Here is a 21,336-nt window from a genome sequence, read left to right as displayed (position 1 = left end):
TCGTGGACTCTCGTCTTCATGGCCGCCTGCAACAACGCTCCGTCGTGCGTTGCGCGCCACATGACGGCAACCCCTCAAAACGGGAATGTTAGTAAGAAGAGGCAGCGGACGAGGGTCGAAAGATGCCGGGGCGTCGTCGCGGGGTCCTTCAAGACGTGGTTCGACCTTTCGTGAGGCATCTCTCTGCCGATGTGTCGCGTTGCTTAGACTCTTCACTCGCCCTCCCCCTCTCCCTCCTGTGGTGCAGTGGCAACTGGGGTGAGCGCAGCCCTCCCTCCGTATGGCAAGCGCCTTCCCCCCCCCCTTCCCCTTCCCATCTCCCCCTGCATGAGGTGTGAAACAGCTCAGTGTGGATTCGGTATTTGATCGGCAGGCATGCACGCGCAAACGTGTGCTGTCATCTCTTCTACTCTCCTATCTCCTCTGTTGCTCGTCGCCCTCTCTGCAGCCGTCATTTCTCTACCCCCACCTGCAGACGCCTAGGCAGCTCTTTCTCACGCCACTCCCGAGACACCAGGACACACTTGGCGTCGTTCGAAGAGACGAAGCGAACGCACCGCCTCCTCCCCTCCCCCGCAATATCGCGTCCCGTTTTGTTGTCGTGTTCTTCGTTTGTGTGTGGGCTAGCGACACGCCGCCGGATCAGCACTCGGTCGTATTCCTCATTTCTCTCCCTTTCGTCCTTTCTATGTCGTTCTCGCTCCTCCGAACAGCATATCATGGCGTCTTTTCTCTCAACCACAGCGCTGCTAGTGGCGCTCCTCGTCGCGATGGTGCCATGGGCGTGCGTGCCCACCGTGTACGCGAGCACGCCACATCACGGGTACGCGAGCTGCGACTCATCGGTGGTGCAGTCGAGCGGCTATATCAGCATTCCCGGCGTCAACAAGACGCTGAAGCACTACTTCTACTGGCTGTTCGGCCCGCGTAAGTGGCCCAAAGATGGCCGCGAGCCGCCGGTGATTATGTGGATGACGGGCGGCCCCGGGTGCAGCTCCAGCATGGCCCTGCTCATGGAGCTTGGCCCCTGTATGATGAACGAGACGTCTGGTGAGCTCGAACACAACACCTACGGGTGGAACGCTGAGGCTTACCTGCTGTTCGTGGACCAGCCGACCGGTGTGGGCTACTCGTATGGCGATACGTTCAACTATGTGCACAACGAAAGCGAGGTCGCGGAGGACATGTACAACTTCCTGCAGCTCTTCGCGCAGCGCTTTACGTCGCCGTCGATCACCGGCGCGAACGACTTCTACATCATTGGTGAGAGCTATGGCGGGCACTATGTTCCTGCAGTGAGCTACCGTATCCTCATGGGCAACGAGCGCGGTGACGGCCTGCGCATCAATCTTAAGGGCATCGCCATCGGCAACGGCCTCACGGACCCGTACACGCAGCTCCCCTACCACGCCCAAACCGCTTACTACTGGTGCAAGGAGAAGCTGGGTGCTCCGTGCATTACTGAGAAGGCGTATGAGGAGATGCTCTCGTTGCTGCCAGCTTGCTTGGAGAAGACAAAGAAGTGCAACGAAGGGCCTGACGACTCGGACGTGTCGTGCAGCGTGGCCACCGCGCTCTGGGCCGAGTACGTGGATCATTACTATGCAACCGGCCGCAACAGCTATGATATCCGCAAGCAGTGCATCGGCGACTTGTGCTACCCGATGCAGAATACGATCGACTTTTACCACAAGCCAACCGTCCGAGCATCGCTGGGCGCTAGCGCTGAGGCGCAGTGGTCCACGTGTAACAATGAAGTCAGCGCGCTCTTCGAGAGGGACTACATGCGCAACTTTAACTTTACCTTCCCACCCATGTTGGATATGGGCATTCGTGTGTTAATCTACGCTGGTGATATGGACTTCATATGTAACTGGCTGGGCAACGAGGCGTGGGTCAAGGCACTGCGGTGGTTTGGTACGGACCGCTTCAACGCTGCGCCAAATGTGGAGTTCGCCGTCAGCGGTCGCTGGGCTGGTCTGGAGCGCAGTTACGGAGGCCTCAGCTTTGTGCGCATCTACGATGCTGGCCACATGGTACCAATGGATCAGCCGGAGGTGGCGCTGTTCATGGTGCACCGCTTCCTGCGCGGCCAGAGTTTGGCGTAAGGCGTGATCTTGGCGTGAGCGAGAGCGCTACGTGCGTTTGTGTGTGTATACAAGGCGGCGAGTTCAGCCCAGGTGAATGAAAAGCTACTACTTTGCGTTGCGTCGTGCCCACCAGTGGTGCCGGGCAAATGACAAGCCGAATAGGACTGCTCCACCTGCTGAGATGCGTGTGTGCGTGTGTGTGTGTGTGTGTGATTGCTATATCGATCAGTATTTCTTGCGTTGCTGTTTATGAGGCTTGCGAGATGCGGTGAGACACCCCTCCGCATACAAATGCCCCACCAGCAGCAGCACACAATGGAGAAGAGGCGAGCGCCAGCGTGGCACAGACCCCCCCCCCCTTCTCCCCTCCCCTACACAGACACAGACACACACACATATAGACACGCACGCACACACAAGTGCAGAGGGTGACGGCCAGCAAGGAAGGGCAAGAGAAGGCCCACGCGCTGCGCCACACACCCTCTTTCCCCATCATCCCACTCCATTCTGCGGAAGTTTACTTGACACTGGTGCTCTGGCGGACCTTCTCACCCACTTGTGGCTTGCATGGGTCTGAGGAGCTCAGCTTGCAGCGTCGCGAGAGATTTTGGCGGATATTTTTGTGCTCGGCCTCCATCGGAGATGAGTAGTAGGGGTCGCATGCACCGCGGCAAGACGCCGCAATCGTTCCTTGCAGGCTGCCTGCGTGCTGCGGAAGGACAGAGCGAGCGCAACAAGAGCTATCCTAGTAGAAACCGTGATGCCATGCCACCCTCTTCACTCCTTTCTGGTCTACCTTCCACGCTGTTTGCGTCTTTCACACATGTATGCATAGATGCGAGAGCGCGTATGTACATACAAGCACACATGCGTATATATATATATATATCTGATGTTTCCTCGCGAGAACGAAATACCAACATAAACATCGTCACACACTGTCTCCCACTTCTCTGCTTTCCTGTTTGCCTTTTATGTGCACCTCTCTCTCTCTCTCTTACCTTGCACCCACCGCATCCTTGGAGCTGTCGCGCATACAGCCTCATCACCCGCGCAACGAAGTGGTGTTGCACGCGTAACGCTTCGTTTCTTCTTCTGCCCTCCCCTCTCTCCCTCCCCCTCGACTGCGTACGGGGTAGGGAGCGGTTGCACGCTGTGGTCGCCGTGAAGTCTTTGTTATCTTCACCGGCAAACGACGCCGCTGCGATGTCGTAGAGACAGACCGAAGCAGAGAGGGGGAGAGACAGGTGCCATACAGCATCGACGTAGCTTGTCGTGCAGCCTACCAGAACTCTTCATCCACCTTTCCCCCTCCACATCGATCCGCCCAGCTCCGCACGTTTTAGACTCTCCCACTGTCCGCATGTATGCGTGAGTATGAGCGCTAGAGACAGAGTTGTACACCGGGAGAGGATACATGATGCGGAGGGGAAGCGACACCTCACACAAGTGCAGAGAGATGCGTGACCCTGCATGCGTACGCAGTTGGTATAGTCGAGGAAGTTGACTCAGGCAACATTGCAAGTGAAACGCGTTCATGGGGGGGGTGTTCTTTTGCCAGCGTGTAGAACCAAGCAGAGCACTTATGCCTCGCTGCGCGCTCATCATGGCGTGCTGTGCCCTTTCCATTTGTGGGCGGTGCTGTATTTGTTTTCCTTTCTTGAAACTGCCACAAACGATGGTGGATGACCGACTGACGAGAGGAGACGCGGAGGACCTCAAGCTTGGTGCTCACTGCAGTTTTGCAGCTAGGGCACCGCGGCAGCGACCAACACTCCCCTTACCGGCACAGAAATGCCGCGGCCACCCACGCCGACGGCGTTGATGTGAAATGGTCGCTCTTGACGCTCATCTACCTCCTCCTTCTCTTCCTCACTGGCTCTAAACTTCAACTTGGTTCGGGAAGTGTCTCACACCCGTAGCGTTCCAGTCGCTTTCTGTATTCTACACTACCAACCGCCTCCGTTACACTCCTTAATCGTCCAAGTATATATGTAGATATACTTGGTTGCACGTGCACGTGCGCTTACCTATACACACAACAACCGCCTGTGCGAGTTTTACTGGGGCTCGGCCTCTTGCCTGGCTGCTCTCCACTCTGCCATCCGTATATCTGCTTGCCTCTTTCTATCCTCCCCCGCCACTTCCGCTCTTTGAGCGACACGGTACTTCCCTTTTCTATTCGTCTCCTGAGCACAAAACAGTACGATAACAACACGAGCGACTATGGCCTCGTGCACCGTTGCCACGTTGTGGCGTTTTAGCATCTTCTTTCGACTGCATGACTATCTCCTGTGCCTGATCTGCGGCTTCGTTGCGTTTGGCTTGAGCGAGGTGCGCCCTCACTGCCGGCCGTTTTCGTGGACCGATCCAAGTATCAGCTTTCCATTCGCTGATGCCAGTACGTTCCCATCATGGACGTTGCCCATCATCTCCATCTTGCCAGTCTTCGTCTACGTCCTGGGTGAGGTGGCGCGCCATTTGTGGCTGGGACGCCGGCGCGGCGCTATCATGGCCCACGAACTGTGCAAAGAGCCAAAAAGGCTTGATAGGGAAGGTCAGCGTGATGGTGGTGGTGGTGCAGCGCAGAATGCTGGTGAGGGGCAGAGCTGCTACGACGCCGGGGTGTCCGTGACGTTTTCGTCAGAGTCGGTGGAGTCTAGACTGCTGATGAACAGAGAAGAAGAAATCGAGGCTCTGGTGAGCCGTGCGCTGCCGCCCTCTGATGTGGAGACGCGGGAGGCGCAGGTCGGCTCACCAACGGTGTCCACTGCACTTCCAAATCGTCAACCGGGGTCATTGAGGACACCCTTCGCCAACACATACCATGAGCACACCGGCAGCCGTGAATCCGCGGCAGTCGCTGATGCTTTGCCTTCTCGCGCGACAGCCAGTGCGCCCTGCAGGCAGAAGGCGCACACTTACGCTCTGGTGCATCCGTGGCAGCGTTTTCTCCTCCACGTACACATTTGGTTTCTGACACAGGCTTTCTCAGTCGTCTTCGCCTTGATGGTGGTGAGCGCGATAAAGGTCTACGCCGGTCGACTGCGGCCCGACTTCCTTTCCCGCCTCCGTAATGAGGGCTACAGCCCCCAGAGCACCGGCGTCGACTGGTGCGCGGTGCCCAAAGAAGGGCGTGTCTCGTTTCCATCTGGGCACAGCAGCATCAGCTTTTCCGCTATCGTTCCATTTTGCTTTTACGTGCTGCACTCGCTGCGGGCGTTCCGCCGCAGTGGTGTCTCGCTGTGGCGCATCTTCACGGGTCTTCTTCCGCTTATACTCCCTATCGCCGTGGCAGTCTCACGGACTCGTGACAACCGTCACTACTTCGACGACATTGTCGCCGGCAGTGCGATTGGCATCGTCAGCGCAGTGATCGCTGTGGGTGCTACAATGGTCGCGGATGCTCGCACGGGACACCTGGTGCCTCGGCTTGTGCACCGTTACAGCTCCGGCGCACGTGCGCACACTGGTGGGCAGCAGGGACAAGACCGATGATGCTGTATGCCACGCTATCATGCTTTTATATTTACTGTTCCTATTCTTGTACAAGTTTGTACAGGCGGGGCTGCGTGAACAATGAACCAGTGAAATAGAGCCGGCGAGCCATCGCAGTGATGCGAATCCGCTCGGTGTGGGCACGGCATTACACGGCCACGGGGTCAACCCAGGCGTCTTTTTCTTTCCTTTGCGGTGAAGTCGCGCCACGCTCCGTCAAACGTTACTGCCGCGTCGCCGATGGGCTGCAGAGAGAGAGCGTGTGTGTGCGTGTGTGTGTGTGTGTGTGTGTGTGTGTGTGTGTGTGTGTGGAGAAGCACTCTCACCCTCCGCATCGTTGCCTCTTCATGAAAACCAAAGGGTCGAAAAGGCCTAGGGTGTGAGGCTCACGGGTCGATGCACGGCATGAAGCCCGGATGCTGCACTCATTGGTGCTTGGTCGCTCCCCCACGCAAGCTTGCGCACATCTCTACGTTTCTTTGTGCTATCTGCGAGGCCCCCTTCGCACGCGAGGAGCTGCTGCACACACAACCGACCCTGTCTTGCGTCGCATTTCTGTCACGCATGGCGGTTATCTGCGAACCTTATGTCGGTTTCGGACTCCTCTGGCTGCTCTTCCGCACGCACGAGCGCACTTGTACGCTGCACACGCATCGAGACACGTGCGTGTGCCACACACTTTACCTCCTTGCCTCTCCCTCACTCCTTGCGAGCAAGCGGTGACGCTTGCCATCGCCAACTGAGTAGCGGAGCTGTATTTCTTAACCTGAAGGCGCCCATCGGTACAGCGACACCAATCGCAACCACTGCAGCCATGATGATCCTCAAGCGCGTCCCACATCATTTCTACCTGTGGTAGGTACCCGACTAGCTTGCGATTGTCATCATCGCTGTTGTGGCTGCTGTGGTAGGGAGCAAGGCCCAACCCCACTGCCGCGACGTCGACTGGAGCGACCCCGTCATCGGCCACCCCTTCACAACGAAGGAGGTGCTCCCGACGTATTCTTTGGCGATCGCCTCCTTCTTTGTTGTGGTGATCTACTTCGCTGGTGAGCTGCTCCCACGCTGGAGCAGCCCTGCCGGGAAGCTCAACATGTGGCTCCATGTCAGCGGCTGGCTGCTGCCGCAGAAGTGGAGCATTGCGCTGACCTTTGCGGTGGTAAGCTTCTCAAAGCCGTATGCTGGCTGCCTGCGTCCCGACTTCCTTTCCCGGCTCGCGAGTGAAGGCATTACAGAGACCAGCTGGGCGACGATGACACACAACGCCCAGTGCGGCGCCGCGCGCGAGGGCCGCCTTTCCTTTCCCTCTGGTCGCAGCAGCACGGCCTTCTCGGGGTACGTTCCACTGTGCATGTATCGCATGGGCCTCTTTCGCATTCTCAGGGGGGGGGGCAACTTTGGCTTGTCATGCTCTTGCTGCTTCCGTTGATCTTGCCCATCACCGTCGCCATCTCCCGCACGACCGACTACCGCCACAACTTTGACGACATCCTCGCCGGCTCCATCTGTGGCTCGGTGCTCGGCGTGTTGTCTGTGGTGATCAGCTTCCGGCCATCGATGCACGGCGATTGGACGCTTTACGATCACCCGGACGACAACGTGGAGACTCAGGATCTGCTGATGTTCCCGGTCACGGAAGGCGGCGAGGCGGTGAACGAGAGCGAATCGATGACGGCAGGCTACGACTCTCCCTCACCCCCTTTGTGTGCACACTCTTCTTTCTTTCGTGATCGGCGCGAGCTGAAGGGCATTGCAGCTCCATCGCCGCGAAACAAGCAAGCCTCCGGCGCTAGTGCTTCATCGGACGACAAGTCGCATTCTTGCCGTAGCTGCGTATCTGGCGCTCAGCCGTCGGTGGTGAAGGTGCCACCGCTGACGAGCGCGCACAGTTTGTTCGGCGAACAGGATTTCGGGGTCAGCCGCGAGAGGCTCTCCACCGCTGCCGCCAACGAGTTGTCTCCGCTGGACAATCGCCACAGTCCCTCGCGGCGCCGCAAATCGGCGGGAGAAAACCCCGTCGTGGTGCCCGTGTCGCCCAACGGCACGGACTATGGCGAAAGGATCGAGAGGAAGCAGTAGGCGTCGCTCCGCTCCTTCTGTGCCGACGTGAAGGTCACAAGCGTCGTTCCTGCGAGAAAGGAATGATACACACACCCAAGCACTCGCCAACAGAAACCGCCGATCTTGCGCGCACTGACGATCGTTTTCGAGCGTTCTCTGTACCCCCCCCCCTCCCCAAAGCTGTGCCGATGCCTTATGTTCGCCCGGTACGAAAACCATCCCCTTCCATCTCTCCCCCCTTTTCCACGTGCGCTTCGTTTAGCGTCTCCGCCTCTTTTCGCTCTCCCTCTCTTTCCGTTGATGTTTCTCCCCTCGTTGCATCATCGAGATGTGTTGCTCCCTTTCACCACCACCCTCCGCCCGCCTCCGATGGCATATGTGCTGTCTGGGCGTTTTTTTTTACGTGCTCAGTGCTTCGTGCCCCCAAACACTCTGCACGTGCGTACGCCATGTCCGTGACTGCCTCTGACGACACGCTGCGCTAGTCTACGCTGAGCTCTCGAAGCGAAGACGGGCGATACAACAAGCAACAGGAGGAAAGGTCACCGTTCAGCACGACGGGACGGACGGCATGCTTTCCTGGGAATGTACTGGTGCGCGTGCGTTGCATGTTGTGTGGCTGGGCCGGGGGAGGGGGAGGCGCCCTGCCCAACCCCAGAGATCGCCCCCCTTCTCACCCCCGGCGTGACTAAAGCCTGCACTCGCTACGGGCACCTCTACTTTCCCTTCTTTTTGTATTTGCCTAGCGGCTTTGTTTGTGTTTTTTTCCTGGGTTTCGCTAGCTCGTTGCCTACCCGCTTCTCTCTTGACCTCCTCCGTCCACCCTTTACCCTTTGTGTGTGTGTGTGTGTGTGCGTATCGCTCTGTTTGGACCGTTTTCGCGCTGGCCTGTTTCTTCTCGCGGACGAGGAGGGGTGTCGAAAGGGGCCGACACTCCCTATGCTCCTGTGATGCTGCCTTCGCCTGCGGTTAAGTGGCTCTGTCTCTCTCTCTCTCTCTGTCTTTCACTCTGACTCTTCCCCACTCTGTTGTGCCTATTATCATCATGTCTTTCGCTAATTTCTGTTCATGTGAGCTGGGTCTATCGCCGCCCTCTAGGCCTATGTAACTAAATAGGCGTGCCTCTTGCAGCACTGATAATTGCTTTGCATGCACCTGCACGGGTGCGCTCTCCTTCCGTTTGGGTTTCTCTTCCACACTCCGCGTCGGTCTCCGCCAGTGCCTTCGCTACGGTGTCTCCTCTCGAGCGCATGTCTGTGCCTCTTCGTCAGTGCGACGTTGGGCGTTTGGCGTGTGCGAATGCCTCCGCCTGCGCTGTCCCCCTTTCTGGCATGAACTGTTTTGGCTTTACGAAAACCGCAGCGGGAAACGCTGACAGCAGCACACGTGTGGCACGCACATGCGCGGAGAGGGACCTTTACATGCGGCATTACACAGCGGAAAAACACAGCACAGAACCCCTCCCCTTTCCCCCACCCAAAAAAAAAACGAAAAGAAGGGCACCTACACCCTGCGAACATCGTAGGGCTTCGTCAGGTGCCTCCGTCATGGTGGTCATTGATGGATCGCCACTGACATGTTGCTTTCCTTTGTCCCGTGCGTCTGCTGCCCATCCTATTCCTCTCTGCCCTCTCTCGTCTGCGGCGTTTGACAGACAGCTGTATAGTCCGCTGCGCGCTCGGGTTGCTGCTCCCCTACCGAGAGCCCCTGGACCGCTGACGCACCTTCTGGATATGCGGGAGTGAAGAGCGCCTGAACACCGAGAATGAGCACCAGGGCTCCTTAACCCACTCCACCCATTTGCCAACTCCCCTTAGCTCCTTCTGCCTCTCGCTTCCACTGGCCCATTCACGCCCAACACGGCACGAGTGCTTCCTGGGCCCTCGCGCTTCACTTTCCACAACTTATGCGCTGCTCTGCATAACAAGGCCGTATCTACGACGCGAATGCCGGCGGCGGTCCTTCTTTTCCTACACCTACACAGTGAGACGCGGTGCGGTGTGCACTGCCTCCTTCCCTCTACCCGCTTTGCTCTTCCGCCTCCTCTACGGGTGGCTTCTCTCTGTCCCGGTGTGTGTGTACATGTGCTCATGTGCCGAGCCGACAAGAGGAGAAGCAGCCGTGCGGCGTGCCACCGCTGCTGCCGCTGTGGCTGCGTGGAGCGCTATGATGACAAACATCTCCTTAACGACGAGCGGACCGACACGCACCCATGCGGACAGTTCGAATGTGTACAAATGTTGAGCCTCCTGCCCCCCCTCCCCCGTACCCTTACTCGCACCCGTGTCAGCGCCGCTGCACCGTGCACCTGCATGCGTGCGCGTGTGTGGCGGGGGACACTGGACAACGACGTCTCTGTCTAACGGGGTGCGACGCTGCTCTGTCGGCGCACCTCGATTTCAGGAGATGGAGATGACTCGGCTGCGGCGGTGGTGCACGCTGCGCTCGCTGTCACCGCACCTGTCTCCCCCCACCTCAAGTGCGCGAGGAGAACCGTAGCCGCTGCAACTCCGCTAGGTGAGATGCCGCGGGTGATACTTCTCCAAGAGCTCTGTCGCCACCGCCGCGCATCCACGTCTCTGGGGCGTGTGCGCCTCTGTGCGTGTGTGCCTGCATATGTGTGTGTGTGTGTGTGTGTGTGTGTGTGTATGCCAGCTGCGCTGCCGCGCAGGATGAGAGACATTCAACGGATCCCAATCAGAGCACTGTGCACTGAAACTCCGTCCTGATGCTAATCCGCAAAGCAACGACTGACGCGGCGACGCAGCCGGCCACGGGCACATGCTGTGATGTGCCGCGAGAGGTGGCGTGGCAGCAGCGGGAGAGGGGGAGGGGGAAAGCTGCGGCGGGCACGCGCGAGAGCGAAGCTGATGCCAAACACTCGTAGTGCGCGTCTGACGCTGCGTGACTGATACAAGACGATGCGGAGCCGGGAAGACATCCCGCGCCTCTTTGCTGACCACCCCGTGTGGCCCCCACCCCGGCGCCCCTCGCCCGCTCAGCTGCTGCCGGCACTCGACCTGCGCTTGTGTGTGTGTGTGTGCGCGCTGTGACACCTCCGTGCCGTCTGCGCGTTTTTCGGATGGCGAGAGGGGAAGCAGCCGTGCGGTGTGCCACCGCTGCTGCCGCTGTGGCTGCGTGGAGCGCTATGATGACAAACATCTCCTTAACGACGAGCGGACCGACACGCACCCATGCGGACAGTTCGAATGTGTACAAATGTTGAGCCTCCTGCCCCCCCTCCCCCGTACCCTTACTCGCACCCGTGTCAGCGCCGCTGCACCGTGCACCTGCATGCGTGCGCGTGTGTGGCGGGGGACACTGGACAACGACGTCTCTGTCTAACGGGGTGCGACGCTGCTCTGTCGGCGCACCTCGATTTCAGGAGATGGAGATGACTCGGCTGCGGCGGTGGTGCACGCTGCGCTCGCTGTCACCGCACCTGTCTCCCCCCACCTCAAGTGCGCGAGGAGAACCGTAGCCGCTGCAACTCCGCTAGGTGAGATGCCGCGGGTGATACTTCTCCAAGAGCTCTGTCGCCACCGCCGCGCATCCACGTCTCTGGGGCGTGTGCGCCTCTGTGCGTGTGTGCCTGCATATGTGTGTGTGTGTGTGTGTGTGTGTGTGTGTGTGTGTGTGTATGCCAGCTGCGCTGCCGCGCAGGATGAGAGACATTCAACGGATCCCAATCAGAGCACTGTGCACTGAAACTCCGTCCTGATGCTAATCCGCAAAGCAACGACTGACGCGGCGACGCAGCCGGCCACGGGCACATGCTGTGATGTGCCGCGAGAGGTGGCGTGGCAGCAGCGGGAGAGGGGGAGGGGGAAAGCTGCGGCGGGCACGCGCGAGAGCGAAGCTGATGCCAAACACTCGTAGTGCGCGTCTGACGCTGCGTGACTGATACAAGACGATGCGGAGCCGGGAAGACATCCCGCGCCTCTTTGCTGACCACCCCGTGTGGCCCCCACCCCGGCGCCCCTCGCCCGCTCAGCTGCTGCCGGCACTCGACCTGCGCTTGTGTGTGTGTGTGTGCGCGCTGTGACACCTCCGTGCCGTCTGCGCGTTTTTCGGATGGCGAGAGGGGAAGCAGCCGTGCGGTGTGCCACCGCTGCTGCCGCTGTGGCTGCGTGGAGCGCTATGATGACAAACATCTCCTTAACGACGAGCGGACCGACACGCACCCATGCGGACAGTTCGAATGTGTACAAATGTTGAGCCTCCTGCCCCCCCTCCCCCGTACCCTTACTCGCACCCGTGTCAGCGCCGCTGCACCGTGCACCTGCATGCGTGCGCGTGTGTGGCGGGGGACACTGGACAACGACGTCTCTGTCTAACGGGGTGCGACGCTGCTCTGTCGGCGCACCTCGATTTCAGGAGATGGAGATGACTCGGCTGCGGCGGTGGTGCACGCTGCGCTCGCTGTCACCGCACCTGTCTCCCCCCACCTCAAGTGCGCGAGGAGAACCGTAGCCGCTGCAACTCCGCTAGGTGAGATGCCGCGGGTGATACTTCTCCAAGAGCTCTGTCGCCACCGCCGCGCATCCACGTCTCTGGGGCGTGTGCGCCTCTGTGCGTGTGTGCCTGCATATGTGTGTGTGTGTGTGTGTGTGTGTGTGTGTGTGTATGCCAGCTGCGCTGCCGCGCAGGATGAGAGACATTCAACGGATCCCAATCAGAGCACTGTGCACTGAAACTCCGTCCTGATGCTAATCCGCAAAGCAACGACTGACGCGGCGACGCAGCCGGCCACGGGCACATGCTGTGATGTGCCGCGAGAGGTGGCGTGGCAGCAGCGGGAGAGGGGGAGGGGGAAAGCTGCGGCGGGCACGCGCGAGAGCGAAGCTGATGCCAAACACTCGTAGTGCGCGTCTGACGCTGCGTGACTGATACAAGACGATGCGGAGCCGGGAAGACATCCCGCGCCTCTTTGCTGACCACCCCGTGTGGCCCCCACCCCGGCGCCCCTCGCCCGCTCAGCTGCTGCCGGCACTCGACCTGCGCTTGTGTGTGTGTGTGTGCGCGCTGTGACACCTCCGTGCCGTCTGCGCGTTTTTCGGATGGCGAGAGGGGAAGCAGCCGTGCGGTGTGCCACCGCTGCTGCCGCTGTGGCTGCGTGGAGCGCTATGATGACAAACATCTCCTTAACGACGAGCGGACCGACACGCACCCATGCGGACAGTTCGAATGTGTACAAATGTTGAGCCTCCTGCCCCCCCTCCCCCGTACCCTTACTCGCACCCGTGTCAGCGCCGCTGCACCGTGCACCTGCATGCGTGCGCGTGTGTGGCGGGGGACACTGGACAACGACGTCTCTGTCTAACGGGGTGCGACGCTGCTCTGTCGGCGCACCTCGATTTCAGGAGATGGAGATGACTCGGCTGCGGCGGTGGTGCACGCTGCGCTCGCTGTCACCGCACCTGTCTCCCCCCACCTCAAGTGCGCGAGGAGAACCGTAGCCGCTGCAACTCCGCTAGGTGAGATGCCGCGGGTGATACTTCTCCAAGAGCTCTGTCGCCACCGCCGCGCATCCACGTCTCTGGGGCGTGTGCGCCTCTGTGCGTGTGTGCCTGCATATGTGTGTGTGTGTGTGTGTGTGTGTGTGTGTGTGTATGCCAGCTGCGCTGCCGCGCAGGATGAGAGACATTCAACGGATCCCAATCAGAGCACTGTGCACTGAAACTCCGTCCTGATGCTAATCCGCAAAGCAACGACTGACGCGGCGACGCAGCCGGCCACGGGCACATGCTGTGATGTGCCGCGAGAGGTGGCGTGGCAGCAGCGGGAGAGGGGGAGGGGGAAAGCTGCGGCGGGCACGCGCGAGAGCGAAGCTGATGCCAAACACTCGTAGTGCGCGTCTGACGCTGCGTGACTGATACAAGACGATGCGGAGCCGGGAAGACATCCCGCGCCTCTTTGCTGACCACCCCGTGTGGCCCCCACCCCGGCGCCCCTCGCCCGCTCAGCTGCTGCCGGCACTCGACCTGCGCTTGTGTGTGTGTGTGTGCGCGCTGTGACACCTCCGTGCCGTCTGCGCGTTTTTCGGATGGCGAGAGGGGAAGCAGCCGTGCGGTGTGCCACCGCTGCTGCCGCTGTGGCTGCGTGGAGCGCTATGATGACAAACATCTCCTTAACGACGAGCGGACCGACACGCACCCATGCGGACAGTTCGAATGTGTACAAATGTTGAGCCTCCTGCCCCCCCTCCCCCGTACCCTTACTCGCACCCGTGTCAGCGCCGCTGCACCGTGCACCTGCATGCGTGCGCGTGTGTGGCGGGGGACACTGGACAACGACGTCTCTGTCTAACGGGGTGCGACGCTGCTCTGTCGGCGCACCTCGATTTCAGGAGATGGAGATGACTCGGCTGCGGCGGTGGTGCACGCTGCGCTCGCTGTCACCGCACCTGTCTCCCCCCACCTCAAGTGCGCGAGGAGAACCGTAGCCGCTGCAACTCCGCTAGGTGAGATGCCGCGGGTGATACTTCTCCAAGAGCTCTGTCGCCACCGCCGCGCATCCACGTCTCTGGGGCGTGTGCGCCTCTGTGCGTGTGTGCCTGCATATGTGTGTGTGTGTGTGTGTGTGTGTGTGTGTGTGTGTGTGTATGCCAGCTGCGCTGCCGCGCAGGATGAGAGACATTCAACGGATCCCAATCAGAGCACTGTGCACTGAAACTCCGTCCTGATGCTAATCCGCAAAGCAACGACTGACGCGGCGACGCAGCCGGCCACGGGCACATGCTGTGATGTGCCGCGAGAGGTGGCGTGGCAGCAGCGGGAGAGGGGGAGGGGGAAAGCTGCGGCGGGCACGCGCGAGAGCGAAGCTGATGCCAAACACTCGTAGTGCGCGTCTGACGCTGCGTGACTGATACAAGACGATGCGGAGCCGGGAAGACATCCCGCGCCTCTTTGCTGACCACCCCGTGTGGCCCCCACCCCGGCGCCCCTCGCCCGCTCAGCTGCTGCCGGCACTCGACCTGCGCTTGTGTGTGTGTGTGTGCGCGCTGTGACACCTCCGTGCCGTCTGCGCGTTTTTCGGATGGCGAGAGGGGAAGCAGCCGTGCGGTGTGCCACCGCTGCTGCCGCTGTGGCTGCGTGGAGCGCTATGATGACAAACATCTCCTTAACGACGAGCGGACCGACACGCACCCATGCGGACAGTTCGAATGTGTACAAATGTTGAGCCTCCTGCCCCCCCTCCCCCGTACCCTTACTTGCACCCGTGTCAGCGCCGCTGCACCGTGCACCTGCATGCGTGCGCGTGTGTGGCGGGGGACACTGGACAACGACGTCTCTGTCTAACGGGGTGCGACGCTGCTCTGTCGGCGCACCTCGATTTCAGGAGATGGAGATGACTCGGCTGCGGCGGCGGTGCACGCTGCGCTCGCTGTCACCGCACCTGTCTCTCCCCACCTCAAGTGCGCGAGGAGAACCGTAGCCGCTGCAACTCCGCTAGGTGAGATGCCGCGGGTGATACTTCTCCAAGAGCTCTGTCGCCACCGCCGCGCATCCACGTCTCTGGGGCGTGTGCGCCTCTGTGCGTGTGTGCCTGCATATGTGTGTGTGTGTGTGTGTGTGTGTGTGTGTGTGTATGCCAGCTGCGCTGCCGCGCAGGATGAGAGACATTCAACGGATCCCAATCAGAGCACTGTGCACTGAAACTCCGTCCTGATGCTAATCCGCAAAGCAACGGCTGACGCGGCGACGCAGCCGGCCACGGGCACATGCTGTGATGTGCCGCGAGAGGTGGCGTGGCAGCAGCGGGAGAGGGGGAGGGGGAAAGCTGCGGCGGGCACGCGCGAGAGCGAAGCTGATGCCAAACACTCGTAGTGCGCGTCTGACGCTGCGTGACTGATACAAGACGATGCGGAGCCGGGAAGACATCCCGCGCCTCTTTGCTGACCACCCCGTGTGGCCCCCACCCCGGCGCCCCTCGCCCGCTCAGCTGCTGCCGGCACTCGACCTGCGCTTGTGTGTGTGTGTGTGCGCGCTGTGACACCTCCGTGCCGTCTGCGCGTTTTTCGGATGGCGAGAGGGGAAGCAGCCGTGCGGTGTGCCACCGCTGCTGCCGCTGTGGCTGCGTGGAGCGCTATGATGACAAACATCTCCTTAACGACGAGCGGACCGACACGCACCCATGCGGACAGTTCGAATGTGTACAAATGTTGAGCCTCCTGCCCCCCCTCCCCCGTACCCTTACTCGCACCCGTGTCAGCGCCGCTGCACCGTGCACCTGCATGCGTGCGCGTGTGTGGCGGGGGACACTGGACAACGACGTCTCTGTCTAACGGGGTGCGACGCTGCTCTGTCGGCGCACCTCGATTTCAGGAGATGGAGATGACTCGGCTGCGGCGGTGGTGCACGCTGCGCTCGCTGTCACCGCACCTGTCTCCCCCCACCTCAAGTGCGCGAGGAGAACCGTAGCCGCTGCAACTCCGCTAGGTGAGATGCCGCGGGTGATACTTCTCCAAGAGCTCTGTCGCCACCGCCGCGCATCCACGTCTCTGGGGCGTGTGCGCCTCTGTGCGTGTGTGCCTGCATATGTGTGTGTGTGTGTGTGTGTGTGTGTGTGTGTGTGTGTGTGTGTGTATGCCAGCTGCGCTGCCGCGCAGGATGAGAGACATTCAACGGATCCCAATCAGAGCACTGTGCACTGAAACTCCGTCCTGATGCTAATCCGCAAAGCAACGACTGACGCGGCGACGCAGCCGGCCACGGGCACATGCTGTGATGTGCCGCGAGAGGTGGCGTGGCAGCAGCGGGAGAGGGGGAGGGGGAAAGCTGCGGCGGGCACGCGCGAGAGCGAAGCTGATGCCAAACACTCGTAGTGCGCGTCTGACGCTGCGTGACTGATACAAGACGATGCGGAGCCGGGAAGACATCCCGCGCCTCTTTGCTGACCACCCCGTGTGGCCCCCACCCCGGCGCCCCTCGCCCGCTCAGCTGCTGCCGGCACTCGACCTGCGCTTGTGTGTGTGTGTGTGCGCGCTGTGACACCTCCGTGCCGTCTGCGCGTTTTTCGGATGGCGAGAGGGGAAGCAGCCGTGCGGTGTGCCACCGCTGCTGCCGCTGTGGCTGCGTGGAGCGCTATGATGACAAACATCTCCTTAACGACGAGCGGACCGACACGCACCCATGCGGACAGTTCGAATGTGTACAAATGTTGAGCCTCCTGCCCCCCCTCCCCCGTACCCTTACTCGCACCCGTGTCAGCGCCGCTGCACCGTGCACCTGCATGCGTGCGCGTGTGTGGCGGGGGACACTGGACAACGACGTCTCTGTCTAACGGGGTGCGACGCTGCTCTGTCGGCGCACCTCGATTTCAGGAGATGGAGATGACTCGGCTGCGGCGGCGGTGCACGCTGCGCTCGCTGTCACCGCACCTGTCTCCCCCCACCTCAAGTGCGCGAGGAGAACCGTAGCCGCTGCAACTCCGCTAGGTGAGATGCCGCGGGTGATACTTCTCCAAGAGCTCTGTCGCCACCGCCGCGCATCCACGTCTCTGGGGCGTGTGCGCCTCTGTGCGTGTGTGCCTGCATATGTGTGTGTGTGTGTGTGTGTGTGTGTGTGTGTGTGTATGCCAGCTGCGCTGCCGCGCAGGATGAGAGACATTCAACGGATCCCAATCAGAGCACTGTGCACTGAAACTCCGTCCTGATGCTAATCCGCAAAGCAACGACTGACGCGGCGACGCAGCCGGCCACGGGCACATGCTGTGATGTGCCGCGAGAGGTGGCGTGGCAGCAGCGGGAGAGGGGGAGGGGGAAAGCTGCGGCGGGCACGCGCGAGAGCGAAGCTGATGCCAAACACTCGTAGTGCGCGTCTGACGCTGCGTGACTGATACAAGACGATGCGGAGCCGGGAAGACATCCCGCGCCTCTTTGCTGACCACCCCGTGTGGCCCCCACCCCGGCGCCCCTCGCCCGCTCAGCTGCTGCCGGCACTCGACCTGCGCTTGTGTGTGTGTGTGTGCGCGCTGTGACACCTCCGTGCCGTCTGCGCGTTTTTCGGATGGCGAGAGGGGAAGCAGCCGTGCGGTGTGCCACCGCTGCTGCCGCTGTGGCTGCGTGGAGCGCTATGATGACAAACATCTCCTTAACGACGAGCGGACCGACACGCACCCATGCGGACAGTTCGAATGTGTACAAATGTTGAGCCTCCTGCCCCCCCTCCCCCGTACCCTTACTCGCACCCGTGTCAGCGCCGCTGCACCGTGCACCTGCATGCGTGCGCGTGTGTGGCGGGGGACACTGGACAACGACGTCTCTGTCTAACGGGGTGCGACGCTGCTCTGTCGGCGCACCTCGATTTCAGGAGATGGAGATGACTCGGCTGCGGCGGTGGTGCACGCTGCGCTCGCTGTCACCGCACCTGTCTCCCCCCACCTCAAGTGCGCGAGGAGAACCGTAGCCGCTGCAACTCCGCTAGGTGAGATGCCGCGGGTGATACTTCTCCAAGAGCTCTGTCGCCACCGCCGCGCATCCACGTCTCTGGGGCGTGTGCGCCTCTGTGCGTGTGTGCCTGCATATGTGTGTGTGTGTGTGTGTGTGTGTGTGTGTGTGTGTGTGTGTGTGTGTGTGTGTGTGTATGCCAGCTGCGCTGCCGCGCAGGATGAGAGACATTCAACGGATCCCAATCAGAGCACTGTGCACTGAAACTCCGTCCTGATGCTAATCCGCAAAGCAACGACTGACGCGGCGACGCAGCCGGCCACGGGCACATGCTGTGATGTGCCGCGAGAGGTGGCGTGGCAGCAGCGGGAGAGGGGGAGGGGGAAAGCTGCGGCGGGCACGCGCGAGAGCGAAGCTGATGCCAAACACTCGTAGTGCGCGTCTGACGCTGCGTGACTGATACAAGACGATGCGGAGCCGGGAAGACATCCCGCGCCTCTTTGCTGACCACCCCGTGTGGCCCCCACCCCGGCGCCCCTCGCCCGCTCAGCTGCTGCCGGCACTCGACCTGCGCTTGTGTGTGTGTGTGTGCGCGCTGTGACACCTCCGTGCCGTCTGCGCGTTTTTCGGATGGCGAGAGGGGAAGCAGCCGTGCGGTGTGCCACCGCTGCTGCCGCTGTGGCTGCGTGGAGCGCTATGATGACAAACATCTCCTTAACGACGAGCGGACCGACACGCACCCATGCGGACAGTTCGAATGTGTACAAATGTTGAGCCTCCTGCCCCCCCTCCCCCGTACCCTTACTCGCACCCGTGTCAGCGCCGCTGCACCGTGCACCTGCATGCGTGCGCGTGTGTGGCGGGGGACACTGGACAACGACGTCTCTGTCTAACGGGGTGCGACGCTGCTCTGTCGGCGCACCTCGATTTCAGGAGATGGAGATGACTCGGCTGCGGCGGCGGTGCACGCTGCGCTCGCTGTCACCGCACCTGTCTCTCCCCACCTCAAGTGCGCGAGGAGAACCGTAGCCGCTGCAACTCCGCTAGGTGAGATGCCGCGGGTGATACTTCTCCAAGAGCTCTGTCGCCACCGCCGCGCATCCACGTCTCTGGGGCGTGTGCGCCTCTGTGCGTGTGTGCCTGCATATGTGTGTGTGTGTGTGTGTGTGTGTGTGTGTGTGTGTGTGTGTGTGTGTGTGTGTGTGTATGCCAGCTGCGCTGCCGCGCAGGATGAGAGACATTCAACGGATCCCAATCAGAGCACTGTGCACTGAAACTCCGTCCTGATGCTAATCCGCAAAGCAACGGCTGACGCGGCGACGCAGCCGGCCACGGGCACATGCTGTGATGTGCCGCGAGAGGTGGCGTGGCAGCAGCGGGAGAGGGGGAGGGGGAAAGCTGCGGCGGGCACGCGCGAGAGCGAAGCTGATGCCAAACACTCGTAGTGCGCGTCTGACGCTGCGTGACTGATACAAGACGATGCGGAGCCGGGAAGACATCCCGCGCCTCTTTGCTGACCACCCCGTGTGGCCCCCACCCCGGCGCCCCTCGCCCGCTCAGCTGCTGCCGGCACTCGACCTGCGCTTGTGTGTGTGTGTGTGCGCGCTGTGACACCTCCGTGCCGTCTGCGCGTTTTTCGGATGGCGAGAGGGGAAGCAGCCGTGCGGTGTGCCACCGCTGCTGCCGCTGTGGCTGCGTGGAGCGCTATGATGACAAACATCTCCTTAACGACGAGCGGACCGACACGCACCCATGCGGACAGTTCGAATGTGTACAAATGTTGAGCCTCCTGCCCCCCCTCCCCCGTACCCTTACTTGCACCCGTGTCAGCGCCGCTGCACCGTGCACCTGCATGCGTGCGCGTGTGTGGCGGGGGACACTGGACAACGACGTCTCTGTCTAACGGGGTGCGACGCTGCTCTGTCGGCGCACCTCGATTTCAGGAGATGGAGATGACTCGGCTGCGGCGGCGGTGCACGCTGCGCTCGCTGTCACCGCACCTGTCTCTCCCCACCTCAAGTGCGCGAGGAGAACCGTAGCCGCTGCAACTCCGCTAGGTGAGATGCCGCGGGTGATACTTCTCCAAGAGCTCTGTCGCCACCGCCGCGCATCCACGTCTCTGGGGCGTGTGCGCCTCTGTGCGTGTGTGCCTGCATATGTGTGTGTGTGTGTGTGTGTGTGTGTGTGTGTGTGTGTATGCCAGCTGCGCTGCCGCGCAGGATGAGAGACATTCAACGGATCCCAATCAGAGCACTGTGCACTGAAACTCCGTCCTGATGCTAATCCGCAAAGCAACGGCTGACGCGGCGACGCAGCCGGCCACGGGCACATGCTGTGATGTGCCGCGAGAGGTGGCGTGGCAGCAGCGGGAGAGGGGGAGGGGGAAAGCTGCGGCGGGCACGCGCGAGAGCGAAGCTGATGCCAAACACTCGTAGTGCGCGTCTGACGCTGCGTGACTGATACAAGACGATGCGGAGCCGGGAAGACATCCCGCGCCTCTTTGCTGACCACCCCGTGTGGCCCCCACCCCGGCGCCCCTCGCCCGCTCAGCTGCTGCCGGCACTCGACCTGCGCTTGTGTGTGTGTGTGTGCGCGCTGTGACACCTCCGTGCCGTCTGCGCGTTTTTCGGATGGCGAGAGGGGAAGCAGCCGTGCGGTGTGCCACCGCTGCTGCCGCTGTGGCTGCGTGGAGCGCTATGATGACAAACATCTCCTTAACGACGAGCGGACCGACACGCACCCATGCGGACAGTTCGAATGTGTACAAATGTTGAGCCTCCTGCCCCCCCTCCCCCGTACCCTTACTCGCACCCGTGTCAGCGCCGCTGCACCGTGCACCTGCATGCGTGCGCGTGTGCGTTTGTGTGTTGGTATCCATGTGCGGTTGCTTGCCCTCTGCGGATGTGAGCGTAACTGAAGGCGGCTGTCACGGCTTCCGTTGTGGACAACGAGGAGAAGGAGCTGCATGGATGTGGACGTTGTAGAAGGATGAGTGTCGTGCTGTCACGAGGCGTAGCCGGTGTGGGAGCAGTCGAGTAGGGTCGTTTTTTGGCCGTAGCTGCTGCGCGCGGTGTTTTTTTTTTATTGAGGACCCTCTCAGATTGTGCAGAGAGGCGGGGCACCGGGCGCGGGCCGATCAACGGTGGTGGCGCTGCACAGATGTTCTACGGCGGTCCTTGCATGCGTTCTCTCGTGTTCCCGTTTCGTCGCTGTCCTGCTTTATGCAACGGTCGTGACGGTTGCCCTTTTATGGACGATGTACAAAAAGAAAGCCTCTGATGACATGAGCGACATCCC

General features: G+C 61.2%; 3 protein-coding genes and 45 non-coding genes across 82 annotated transcripts; all 48 read left to right on the top strand.

Moving 5' to 3' along the window:
- Positions 1-719: 719 nt before the first annotated feature.
- Positions 720-2,108, top strand: LMJF_18_0450 (putative serine carboxypeptidase (CBP1); the record flags this gene model as incomplete). Its single annotated transcript, XM_001682399.1, has 1 exon — positions 720-2,108. The coding sequence occupies one exon, from the start codon at positions 720-722 to the stop codon at positions 2,106-2,108; it is 1,389 nt and encodes a 462-aa protein (XP_001682451.1).
- A 2,208-nt stretch (positions 2,109-4,316) lies between these two features.
- Positions 4,317-5,588, top strand: LMJF_18_0440 (putative phosphatidic acid phosphatase; the record flags this gene model as incomplete). The annotated part of the gene is made up of 1 exon (XM_001682398.1): positions 4,317-5,588. One exon carries the CDS (start codon positions 4,317-4,319, stop codon positions 5,586-5,588), a length of 1,272 nt encoding a protein of 423 aa, XP_001682450.1.
- Positions 5,589-6,995: 1,407 nt separating this feature from the next.
- Positions 6,996-7,667, top strand: LMJF_18_0430 (hypothetical protein; the record flags this gene model as incomplete). The annotated part of the gene is made up of 1 exon (XM_001682397.1): positions 6,996-7,667. The coding sequence occupies one exon, from the start codon at positions 6,996-6,998 to the stop codon at positions 7,665-7,667; it is 672 nt and encodes a 223-aa protein (XP_001682449.1).
- A 2,144-nt stretch (positions 7,668-9,811) lies between these two features.
- Positions 9,812-9,897, top strand: LM18Cs1C1.13. Of its 2 annotated transcripts, none has more exons than XR_002460213.1 (1): positions 9,812-9,896. It is a non-coding gene; the product is annotated as a C/D snoRNA (small nucleolar RNA). The 2 variants fall into 2 exon arrangements; XR_002460212.1 differs by having other exon boundaries at positions 9,814-9,897.
- Positions 9,898-10,133: 236 nt separating this feature from the next.
- Positions 10,134-10,201, top strand: LM18Cs1H1.11. Its single transcript, XR_002460228.1, has one exon. It is a non-coding gene; the product is annotated as an H/ACA-like snoRNA (small nucleolar RNA).
- Positions 10,202-10,314: 113 nt separating this feature from the next.
- Positions 10,315-10,406, top strand: LM18Cs1C2.8. 2 transcript variants are annotated; one of them, XR_002460210.1, is made up of 1 exon: positions 10,315-10,406. It is a non-coding gene; the product is annotated as a C/D snoRNA (small nucleolar RNA). The 2 variants fall into 2 exon arrangements; XR_002460211.1 differs by having other exon boundaries at positions 10,317-10,406.
- A 106-nt stretch (positions 10,407-10,512) lies between these two features.
- Positions 10,513-10,611, top strand: LM18Cs1C3.11. 2 transcript variants are annotated; one of them, XR_002460208.1, is made up of 1 exon: positions 10,513-10,611. It is a non-coding gene; the product is annotated as a C/D snoRNA (small nucleolar RNA). The 2 variants fall into 2 exon arrangements; XR_002460209.1 differs by having other exon boundaries at positions 10,516-10,611.
- A 182-nt stretch (positions 10,612-10,793) lies between these two features.
- LM18Cs1C1.12 lies at positions 10,794-10,879 on the top strand. Of its 2 annotated transcripts, none has more exons than XR_002460207.1 (1): positions 10,794-10,878. It is a non-coding gene; the product is annotated as a C/D snoRNA (small nucleolar RNA). The 2 variants fall into 2 exon arrangements; XR_002460206.1 differs by having other exon boundaries at positions 10,796-10,879.
- A 236-nt stretch (positions 10,880-11,115) lies between these two features.
- LM18Cs1H1.10 lies at positions 11,116-11,183 on the top strand. Its single transcript, XR_002460227.1, has one exon. It is a non-coding gene; the product is annotated as an H/ACA-like snoRNA (small nucleolar RNA).
- A 123-nt stretch (positions 11,184-11,306) lies between these two features.
- Positions 11,307-11,398, top strand: LM18Cs1C2.7. Of its 2 annotated transcripts, none has more exons than XR_002460204.1 (1): positions 11,307-11,398. It is a non-coding gene; the product is annotated as a C/D snoRNA (small nucleolar RNA). The 2 variants fall into 2 exon arrangements; XR_002460205.1 differs by having other exon boundaries at positions 11,309-11,398.
- Positions 11,399-11,504: 106 nt separating this feature from the next.
- Positions 11,505-11,603, top strand: LM18Cs1C3.10. 2 transcript variants are annotated; one of them, XR_002460202.1, is made up of 1 exon: positions 11,505-11,603. It is a non-coding gene; the product is annotated as a C/D snoRNA (small nucleolar RNA). The 2 variants fall into 2 exon arrangements; XR_002460203.1 differs by having other exon boundaries at positions 11,508-11,603.
- A 182-nt stretch (positions 11,604-11,785) lies between these two features.
- On the top strand, positions 11,786-11,871 carry LM18Cs1C1.11. 2 transcript variants are annotated; one of them, XR_002460201.1, is made up of 1 exon: positions 11,786-11,870. It is a non-coding gene; the product is annotated as a C/D snoRNA (small nucleolar RNA). The 2 variants fall into 2 exon arrangements; XR_002460200.1 differs by having other exon boundaries at positions 11,788-11,871.
- A 236-nt stretch (positions 11,872-12,107) lies between these two features.
- On the top strand, positions 12,108-12,175 carry LM18Cs1H1.9. The gene has a single exon (XR_002460226.1). It is a non-coding gene; the product is annotated as an H/ACA-like snoRNA (small nucleolar RNA).
- A 117-nt stretch (positions 12,176-12,292) lies between these two features.
- On the top strand, positions 12,293-12,384 carry LM18Cs1C2.6. Of its 2 annotated transcripts, none has more exons than XR_002460198.1 (1): positions 12,293-12,384. It is a non-coding gene; the product is annotated as a C/D snoRNA (small nucleolar RNA). The 2 variants fall into 2 exon arrangements; XR_002460199.1 differs by having other exon boundaries at positions 12,295-12,384.
- Positions 12,385-12,490: 106 nt separating this feature from the next.
- On the top strand, positions 12,491-12,589 carry LM18Cs1C3.9. 2 transcript variants are annotated; one of them, XR_002460196.1, is made up of 1 exon: positions 12,491-12,589. It is a non-coding gene; the product is annotated as a C/D snoRNA (small nucleolar RNA). The 2 variants fall into 2 exon arrangements; XR_002460197.1 differs by having other exon boundaries at positions 12,494-12,589.
- Positions 12,590-12,771: 182 nt separating this feature from the next.
- Positions 12,772-12,857, top strand: LM18Cs1C1.10. 2 transcript variants are annotated; one of them, XR_002460195.1, is made up of 1 exon: positions 12,772-12,856. It is a non-coding gene; the product is annotated as a C/D snoRNA (small nucleolar RNA). The 2 variants fall into 2 exon arrangements; XR_002460194.1 differs by having other exon boundaries at positions 12,774-12,857.
- A 236-nt stretch (positions 12,858-13,093) lies between these two features.
- Positions 13,094-13,161, top strand: LM18Cs1H1.8. The gene has a single exon (XR_002460225.1). It is a non-coding gene; the product is annotated as an H/ACA-like snoRNA (small nucleolar RNA).
- A 117-nt stretch (positions 13,162-13,278) lies between these two features.
- On the top strand, positions 13,279-13,370 carry LM18Cs1C2.5. Of its 2 annotated transcripts, none has more exons than XR_002460192.1 (1): positions 13,279-13,370. It is a non-coding gene; the product is annotated as a C/D snoRNA (small nucleolar RNA). The 2 variants fall into 2 exon arrangements; XR_002460193.1 differs by having other exon boundaries at positions 13,281-13,370.
- A 106-nt stretch (positions 13,371-13,476) lies between these two features.
- On the top strand, positions 13,477-13,575 carry LM18Cs1C3.8. Of its 2 annotated transcripts, none has more exons than XR_002460190.1 (1): positions 13,477-13,575. It is a non-coding gene; the product is annotated as a C/D snoRNA (small nucleolar RNA). The 2 variants fall into 2 exon arrangements; XR_002460191.1 differs by having other exon boundaries at positions 13,480-13,575.
- Positions 13,576-13,757: 182 nt separating this feature from the next.
- Positions 13,758-13,843, top strand: LM18Cs1C1.9. Of its 2 annotated transcripts, none has more exons than XR_002460189.1 (1): positions 13,758-13,842. It is a non-coding gene; the product is annotated as a C/D snoRNA (small nucleolar RNA). The 2 variants fall into 2 exon arrangements; XR_002460188.1 differs by having other exon boundaries at positions 13,760-13,843.
- A 236-nt stretch (positions 13,844-14,079) lies between these two features.
- LM18Cs1H1.7 lies at positions 14,080-14,147 on the top strand. The gene has a single exon (XR_002460224.1). It is a non-coding gene; the product is annotated as an H/ACA-like snoRNA (small nucleolar RNA).
- A 123-nt stretch (positions 14,148-14,270) lies between these two features.
- On the top strand, positions 14,271-14,362 carry LM18Cs1C2.4. 2 transcript variants are annotated; one of them, XR_002460186.1, is made up of 1 exon: positions 14,271-14,362. It is a non-coding gene; the product is annotated as a C/D snoRNA (small nucleolar RNA). The 2 variants fall into 2 exon arrangements; XR_002460187.1 differs by having other exon boundaries at positions 14,273-14,362.
- A 106-nt stretch (positions 14,363-14,468) lies between these two features.
- LM18Cs1C3.7 lies at positions 14,469-14,567 on the top strand. 2 transcript variants are annotated; one of them, XR_002460184.1, is made up of 1 exon: positions 14,469-14,567. It is a non-coding gene; the product is annotated as a C/D snoRNA (small nucleolar RNA). The 2 variants fall into 2 exon arrangements; XR_002460185.1 differs by having other exon boundaries at positions 14,472-14,567.
- A 182-nt stretch (positions 14,568-14,749) lies between these two features.
- On the top strand, positions 14,750-14,835 carry LM18Cs1C1.8. 2 transcript variants are annotated; one of them, XR_002460183.1, is made up of 1 exon: positions 14,750-14,834. It is a non-coding gene; the product is annotated as a C/D snoRNA (small nucleolar RNA). The 2 variants fall into 2 exon arrangements; XR_002460182.1 differs by having other exon boundaries at positions 14,752-14,835.
- A 236-nt stretch (positions 14,836-15,071) lies between these two features.
- On the top strand, positions 15,072-15,139 carry LM18Cs1H1.6. Its single transcript, XR_002460223.1, has one exon. It is a non-coding gene; the product is annotated as an H/ACA-like snoRNA (small nucleolar RNA).
- A 117-nt stretch (positions 15,140-15,256) lies between these two features.
- LM18Cs1C2.11 lies at positions 15,257-15,348 on the top strand. 2 transcript variants are annotated; one of them, XR_002460180.1, is made up of 1 exon: positions 15,257-15,348. It is a non-coding gene; the product is annotated as a C/D snoRNA (small nucleolar RNA). The 2 variants fall into 2 exon arrangements; XR_002460181.1 differs by having other exon boundaries at positions 15,259-15,348.
- A 106-nt stretch (positions 15,349-15,454) lies between these two features.
- On the top strand, positions 15,455-15,553 carry LM18Cs1C3.6. 2 transcript variants are annotated; one of them, XR_002460178.1, is made up of 1 exon: positions 15,455-15,553. It is a non-coding gene; the product is annotated as a C/D snoRNA (small nucleolar RNA). The 2 variants fall into 2 exon arrangements; XR_002460179.1 differs by having other exon boundaries at positions 15,458-15,553.
- Positions 15,554-15,735: 182 nt separating this feature from the next.
- On the top strand, positions 15,736-15,821 carry LM18Cs1C1.7. 2 transcript variants are annotated; one of them, XR_002460177.1, is made up of 1 exon: positions 15,736-15,820. It is a non-coding gene; the product is annotated as a C/D snoRNA (small nucleolar RNA). The 2 variants fall into 2 exon arrangements; XR_002460176.1 differs by having other exon boundaries at positions 15,738-15,821.
- A 236-nt stretch (positions 15,822-16,057) lies between these two features.
- LM18Cs1H1.5 lies at positions 16,058-16,125 on the top strand. The gene has a single exon (XR_002460222.1). It is a non-coding gene; the product is annotated as an H/ACA-like snoRNA (small nucleolar RNA).
- Positions 16,126-16,254: 129 nt separating this feature from the next.
- On the top strand, positions 16,255-16,346 carry LM18Cs1C2.3. Of its 2 annotated transcripts, none has more exons than XR_002460174.1 (1): positions 16,255-16,346. It is a non-coding gene; the product is annotated as a C/D snoRNA (small nucleolar RNA). The 2 variants fall into 2 exon arrangements; XR_002460175.1 differs by having other exon boundaries at positions 16,257-16,346.
- Positions 16,347-16,452: 106 nt separating this feature from the next.
- Positions 16,453-16,551, top strand: LM18Cs1C3.5. 2 transcript variants are annotated; one of them, XR_002460172.1, is made up of 1 exon: positions 16,453-16,551. It is a non-coding gene; the product is annotated as a C/D snoRNA (small nucleolar RNA). The 2 variants fall into 2 exon arrangements; XR_002460173.1 differs by having other exon boundaries at positions 16,456-16,551.
- Positions 16,552-16,733: 182 nt separating this feature from the next.
- Positions 16,734-16,819, top strand: LM18Cs1C1.6. 2 transcript variants are annotated; one of them, XR_002460171.1, is made up of 1 exon: positions 16,734-16,818. It is a non-coding gene; the product is annotated as a C/D snoRNA (small nucleolar RNA). The 2 variants fall into 2 exon arrangements; XR_002460170.1 differs by having other exon boundaries at positions 16,736-16,819.
- A 236-nt stretch (positions 16,820-17,055) lies between these two features.
- On the top strand, positions 17,056-17,123 carry LM18Cs1H1.4. Its single transcript, XR_002460221.1, has one exon. It is a non-coding gene; the product is annotated as an H/ACA-like snoRNA (small nucleolar RNA).
- Positions 17,124-17,242: 119 nt separating this feature from the next.
- LM18Cs1C2.2 lies at positions 17,243-17,334 on the top strand. 2 transcript variants are annotated; one of them, XR_002460168.1, is made up of 1 exon: positions 17,243-17,334. It is a non-coding gene; the product is annotated as a C/D snoRNA (small nucleolar RNA). The 2 variants fall into 2 exon arrangements; XR_002460169.1 differs by having other exon boundaries at positions 17,245-17,334.
- Positions 17,335-17,440: 106 nt separating this feature from the next.
- LM18Cs1C3.4 lies at positions 17,441-17,539 on the top strand. 2 transcript variants are annotated; one of them, XR_002460166.1, is made up of 1 exon: positions 17,441-17,539. It is a non-coding gene; the product is annotated as a C/D snoRNA (small nucleolar RNA). The 2 variants fall into 2 exon arrangements; XR_002460167.1 differs by having other exon boundaries at positions 17,444-17,539.
- A 182-nt stretch (positions 17,540-17,721) lies between these two features.
- On the top strand, positions 17,722-17,807 carry LM18Cs1C1.5. Of its 2 annotated transcripts, none has more exons than XR_002460165.1 (1): positions 17,722-17,806. It is a non-coding gene; the product is annotated as a C/D snoRNA (small nucleolar RNA). The 2 variants fall into 2 exon arrangements; XR_002460164.1 differs by having other exon boundaries at positions 17,724-17,807.
- A 236-nt stretch (positions 17,808-18,043) lies between these two features.
- LM18Cs1H1.3 lies at positions 18,044-18,111 on the top strand. Its single transcript, XR_002460220.1, has one exon. It is a non-coding gene; the product is annotated as an H/ACA-like snoRNA (small nucleolar RNA).
- Positions 18,112-18,252: 141 nt separating this feature from the next.
- LM18Cs1C2.1 lies at positions 18,253-18,344 on the top strand. Of its 2 annotated transcripts, none has more exons than XR_002460162.1 (1): positions 18,253-18,344. It is a non-coding gene; the product is annotated as a C/D snoRNA (small nucleolar RNA). The 2 variants fall into 2 exon arrangements; XR_002460163.1 differs by having other exon boundaries at positions 18,255-18,344.
- Positions 18,345-18,450: 106 nt separating this feature from the next.
- On the top strand, positions 18,451-18,549 carry LM18Cs1C3.3. Of its 2 annotated transcripts, none has more exons than XR_002460160.1 (1): positions 18,451-18,549. It is a non-coding gene; the product is annotated as a C/D snoRNA (small nucleolar RNA). The 2 variants fall into 2 exon arrangements; XR_002460161.1 differs by having other exon boundaries at positions 18,454-18,549.
- A 182-nt stretch (positions 18,550-18,731) lies between these two features.
- On the top strand, positions 18,732-18,817 carry LM18Cs1C1.4. 2 transcript variants are annotated; one of them, XR_002460159.1, is made up of 1 exon: positions 18,732-18,816. It is a non-coding gene; the product is annotated as a C/D snoRNA (small nucleolar RNA). The 2 variants fall into 2 exon arrangements; XR_002460158.1 differs by having other exon boundaries at positions 18,734-18,817.
- Positions 18,818-19,053: 236 nt separating this feature from the next.
- Positions 19,054-19,121, top strand: LM18Cs1H1.2. Its single transcript, XR_002460219.1, has one exon. It is a non-coding gene; the product is annotated as an H/ACA-like snoRNA (small nucleolar RNA).
- A 141-nt stretch (positions 19,122-19,262) lies between these two features.
- On the top strand, positions 19,263-19,354 carry LM18Cs1C2.10. 2 transcript variants are annotated; one of them, XR_002460156.1, is made up of 1 exon: positions 19,263-19,354. It is a non-coding gene; the product is annotated as a C/D snoRNA (small nucleolar RNA). The 2 variants fall into 2 exon arrangements; XR_002460157.1 differs by having other exon boundaries at positions 19,265-19,354.
- Positions 19,355-19,460: 106 nt separating this feature from the next.
- LM18Cs1C3.2 lies at positions 19,461-19,559 on the top strand. Of its 2 annotated transcripts, none has more exons than XR_002460154.1 (1): positions 19,461-19,559. It is a non-coding gene; the product is annotated as a C/D snoRNA (small nucleolar RNA). The 2 variants fall into 2 exon arrangements; XR_002460155.1 differs by having other exon boundaries at positions 19,464-19,559.
- A 182-nt stretch (positions 19,560-19,741) lies between these two features.
- On the top strand, positions 19,742-19,827 carry LM18Cs1C1.3. 2 transcript variants are annotated; one of them, XR_002460153.1, is made up of 1 exon: positions 19,742-19,826. It is a non-coding gene; the product is annotated as a C/D snoRNA (small nucleolar RNA). The 2 variants fall into 2 exon arrangements; XR_002460152.1 differs by having other exon boundaries at positions 19,744-19,827.
- A 236-nt stretch (positions 19,828-20,063) lies between these two features.
- On the top strand, positions 20,064-20,131 carry LM18Cs1H1.1. Its single transcript, XR_002460218.1, has one exon. It is a non-coding gene; the product is annotated as an H/ACA-like snoRNA (small nucleolar RNA).
- Positions 20,132-20,252: 121 nt separating this feature from the next.
- Positions 20,253-20,344, top strand: LM18Cs1C2.9. Of its 2 annotated transcripts, none has more exons than XR_002460150.1 (1): positions 20,253-20,344. It is a non-coding gene; the product is annotated as a C/D snoRNA (small nucleolar RNA). The 2 variants fall into 2 exon arrangements; XR_002460151.1 differs by having other exon boundaries at positions 20,255-20,344.
- Positions 20,345-20,450: 106 nt separating this feature from the next.
- LM18Cs1C3.1 lies at positions 20,451-20,549 on the top strand. 2 transcript variants are annotated; one of them, XR_002460148.1, is made up of 1 exon: positions 20,451-20,549. It is a non-coding gene; the product is annotated as a C/D snoRNA (small nucleolar RNA). The 2 variants fall into 2 exon arrangements; XR_002460149.1 differs by having other exon boundaries at positions 20,454-20,549.
- Positions 20,550-20,731: 182 nt separating this feature from the next.
- On the top strand, positions 20,732-20,817 carry LM18Cs1C1.2. 2 transcript variants are annotated; one of them, XR_002460147.1, is made up of 1 exon: positions 20,732-20,816. It is a non-coding gene; the product is annotated as a C/D snoRNA (small nucleolar RNA). The 2 variants fall into 2 exon arrangements; XR_002460146.1 differs by having other exon boundaries at positions 20,734-20,817.
- The last annotated feature ends 519 nt before the right edge of the window (positions 20,818-21,336 follow it).

Source organism: Leishmania major, chromosome 18, assembly GCF_000002725.2.
Source record: "Leishmania major strain Friedlin complete genome, chromosome 18".
Taxonomy (NCBI): Eukaryota; Euglenozoa; class Kinetoplastea; order Trypanosomatida; family Trypanosomatidae; genus Leishmania; species Leishmania major.
This window is presented reverse-complemented; position numbering and strand designations above follow the sequence as displayed.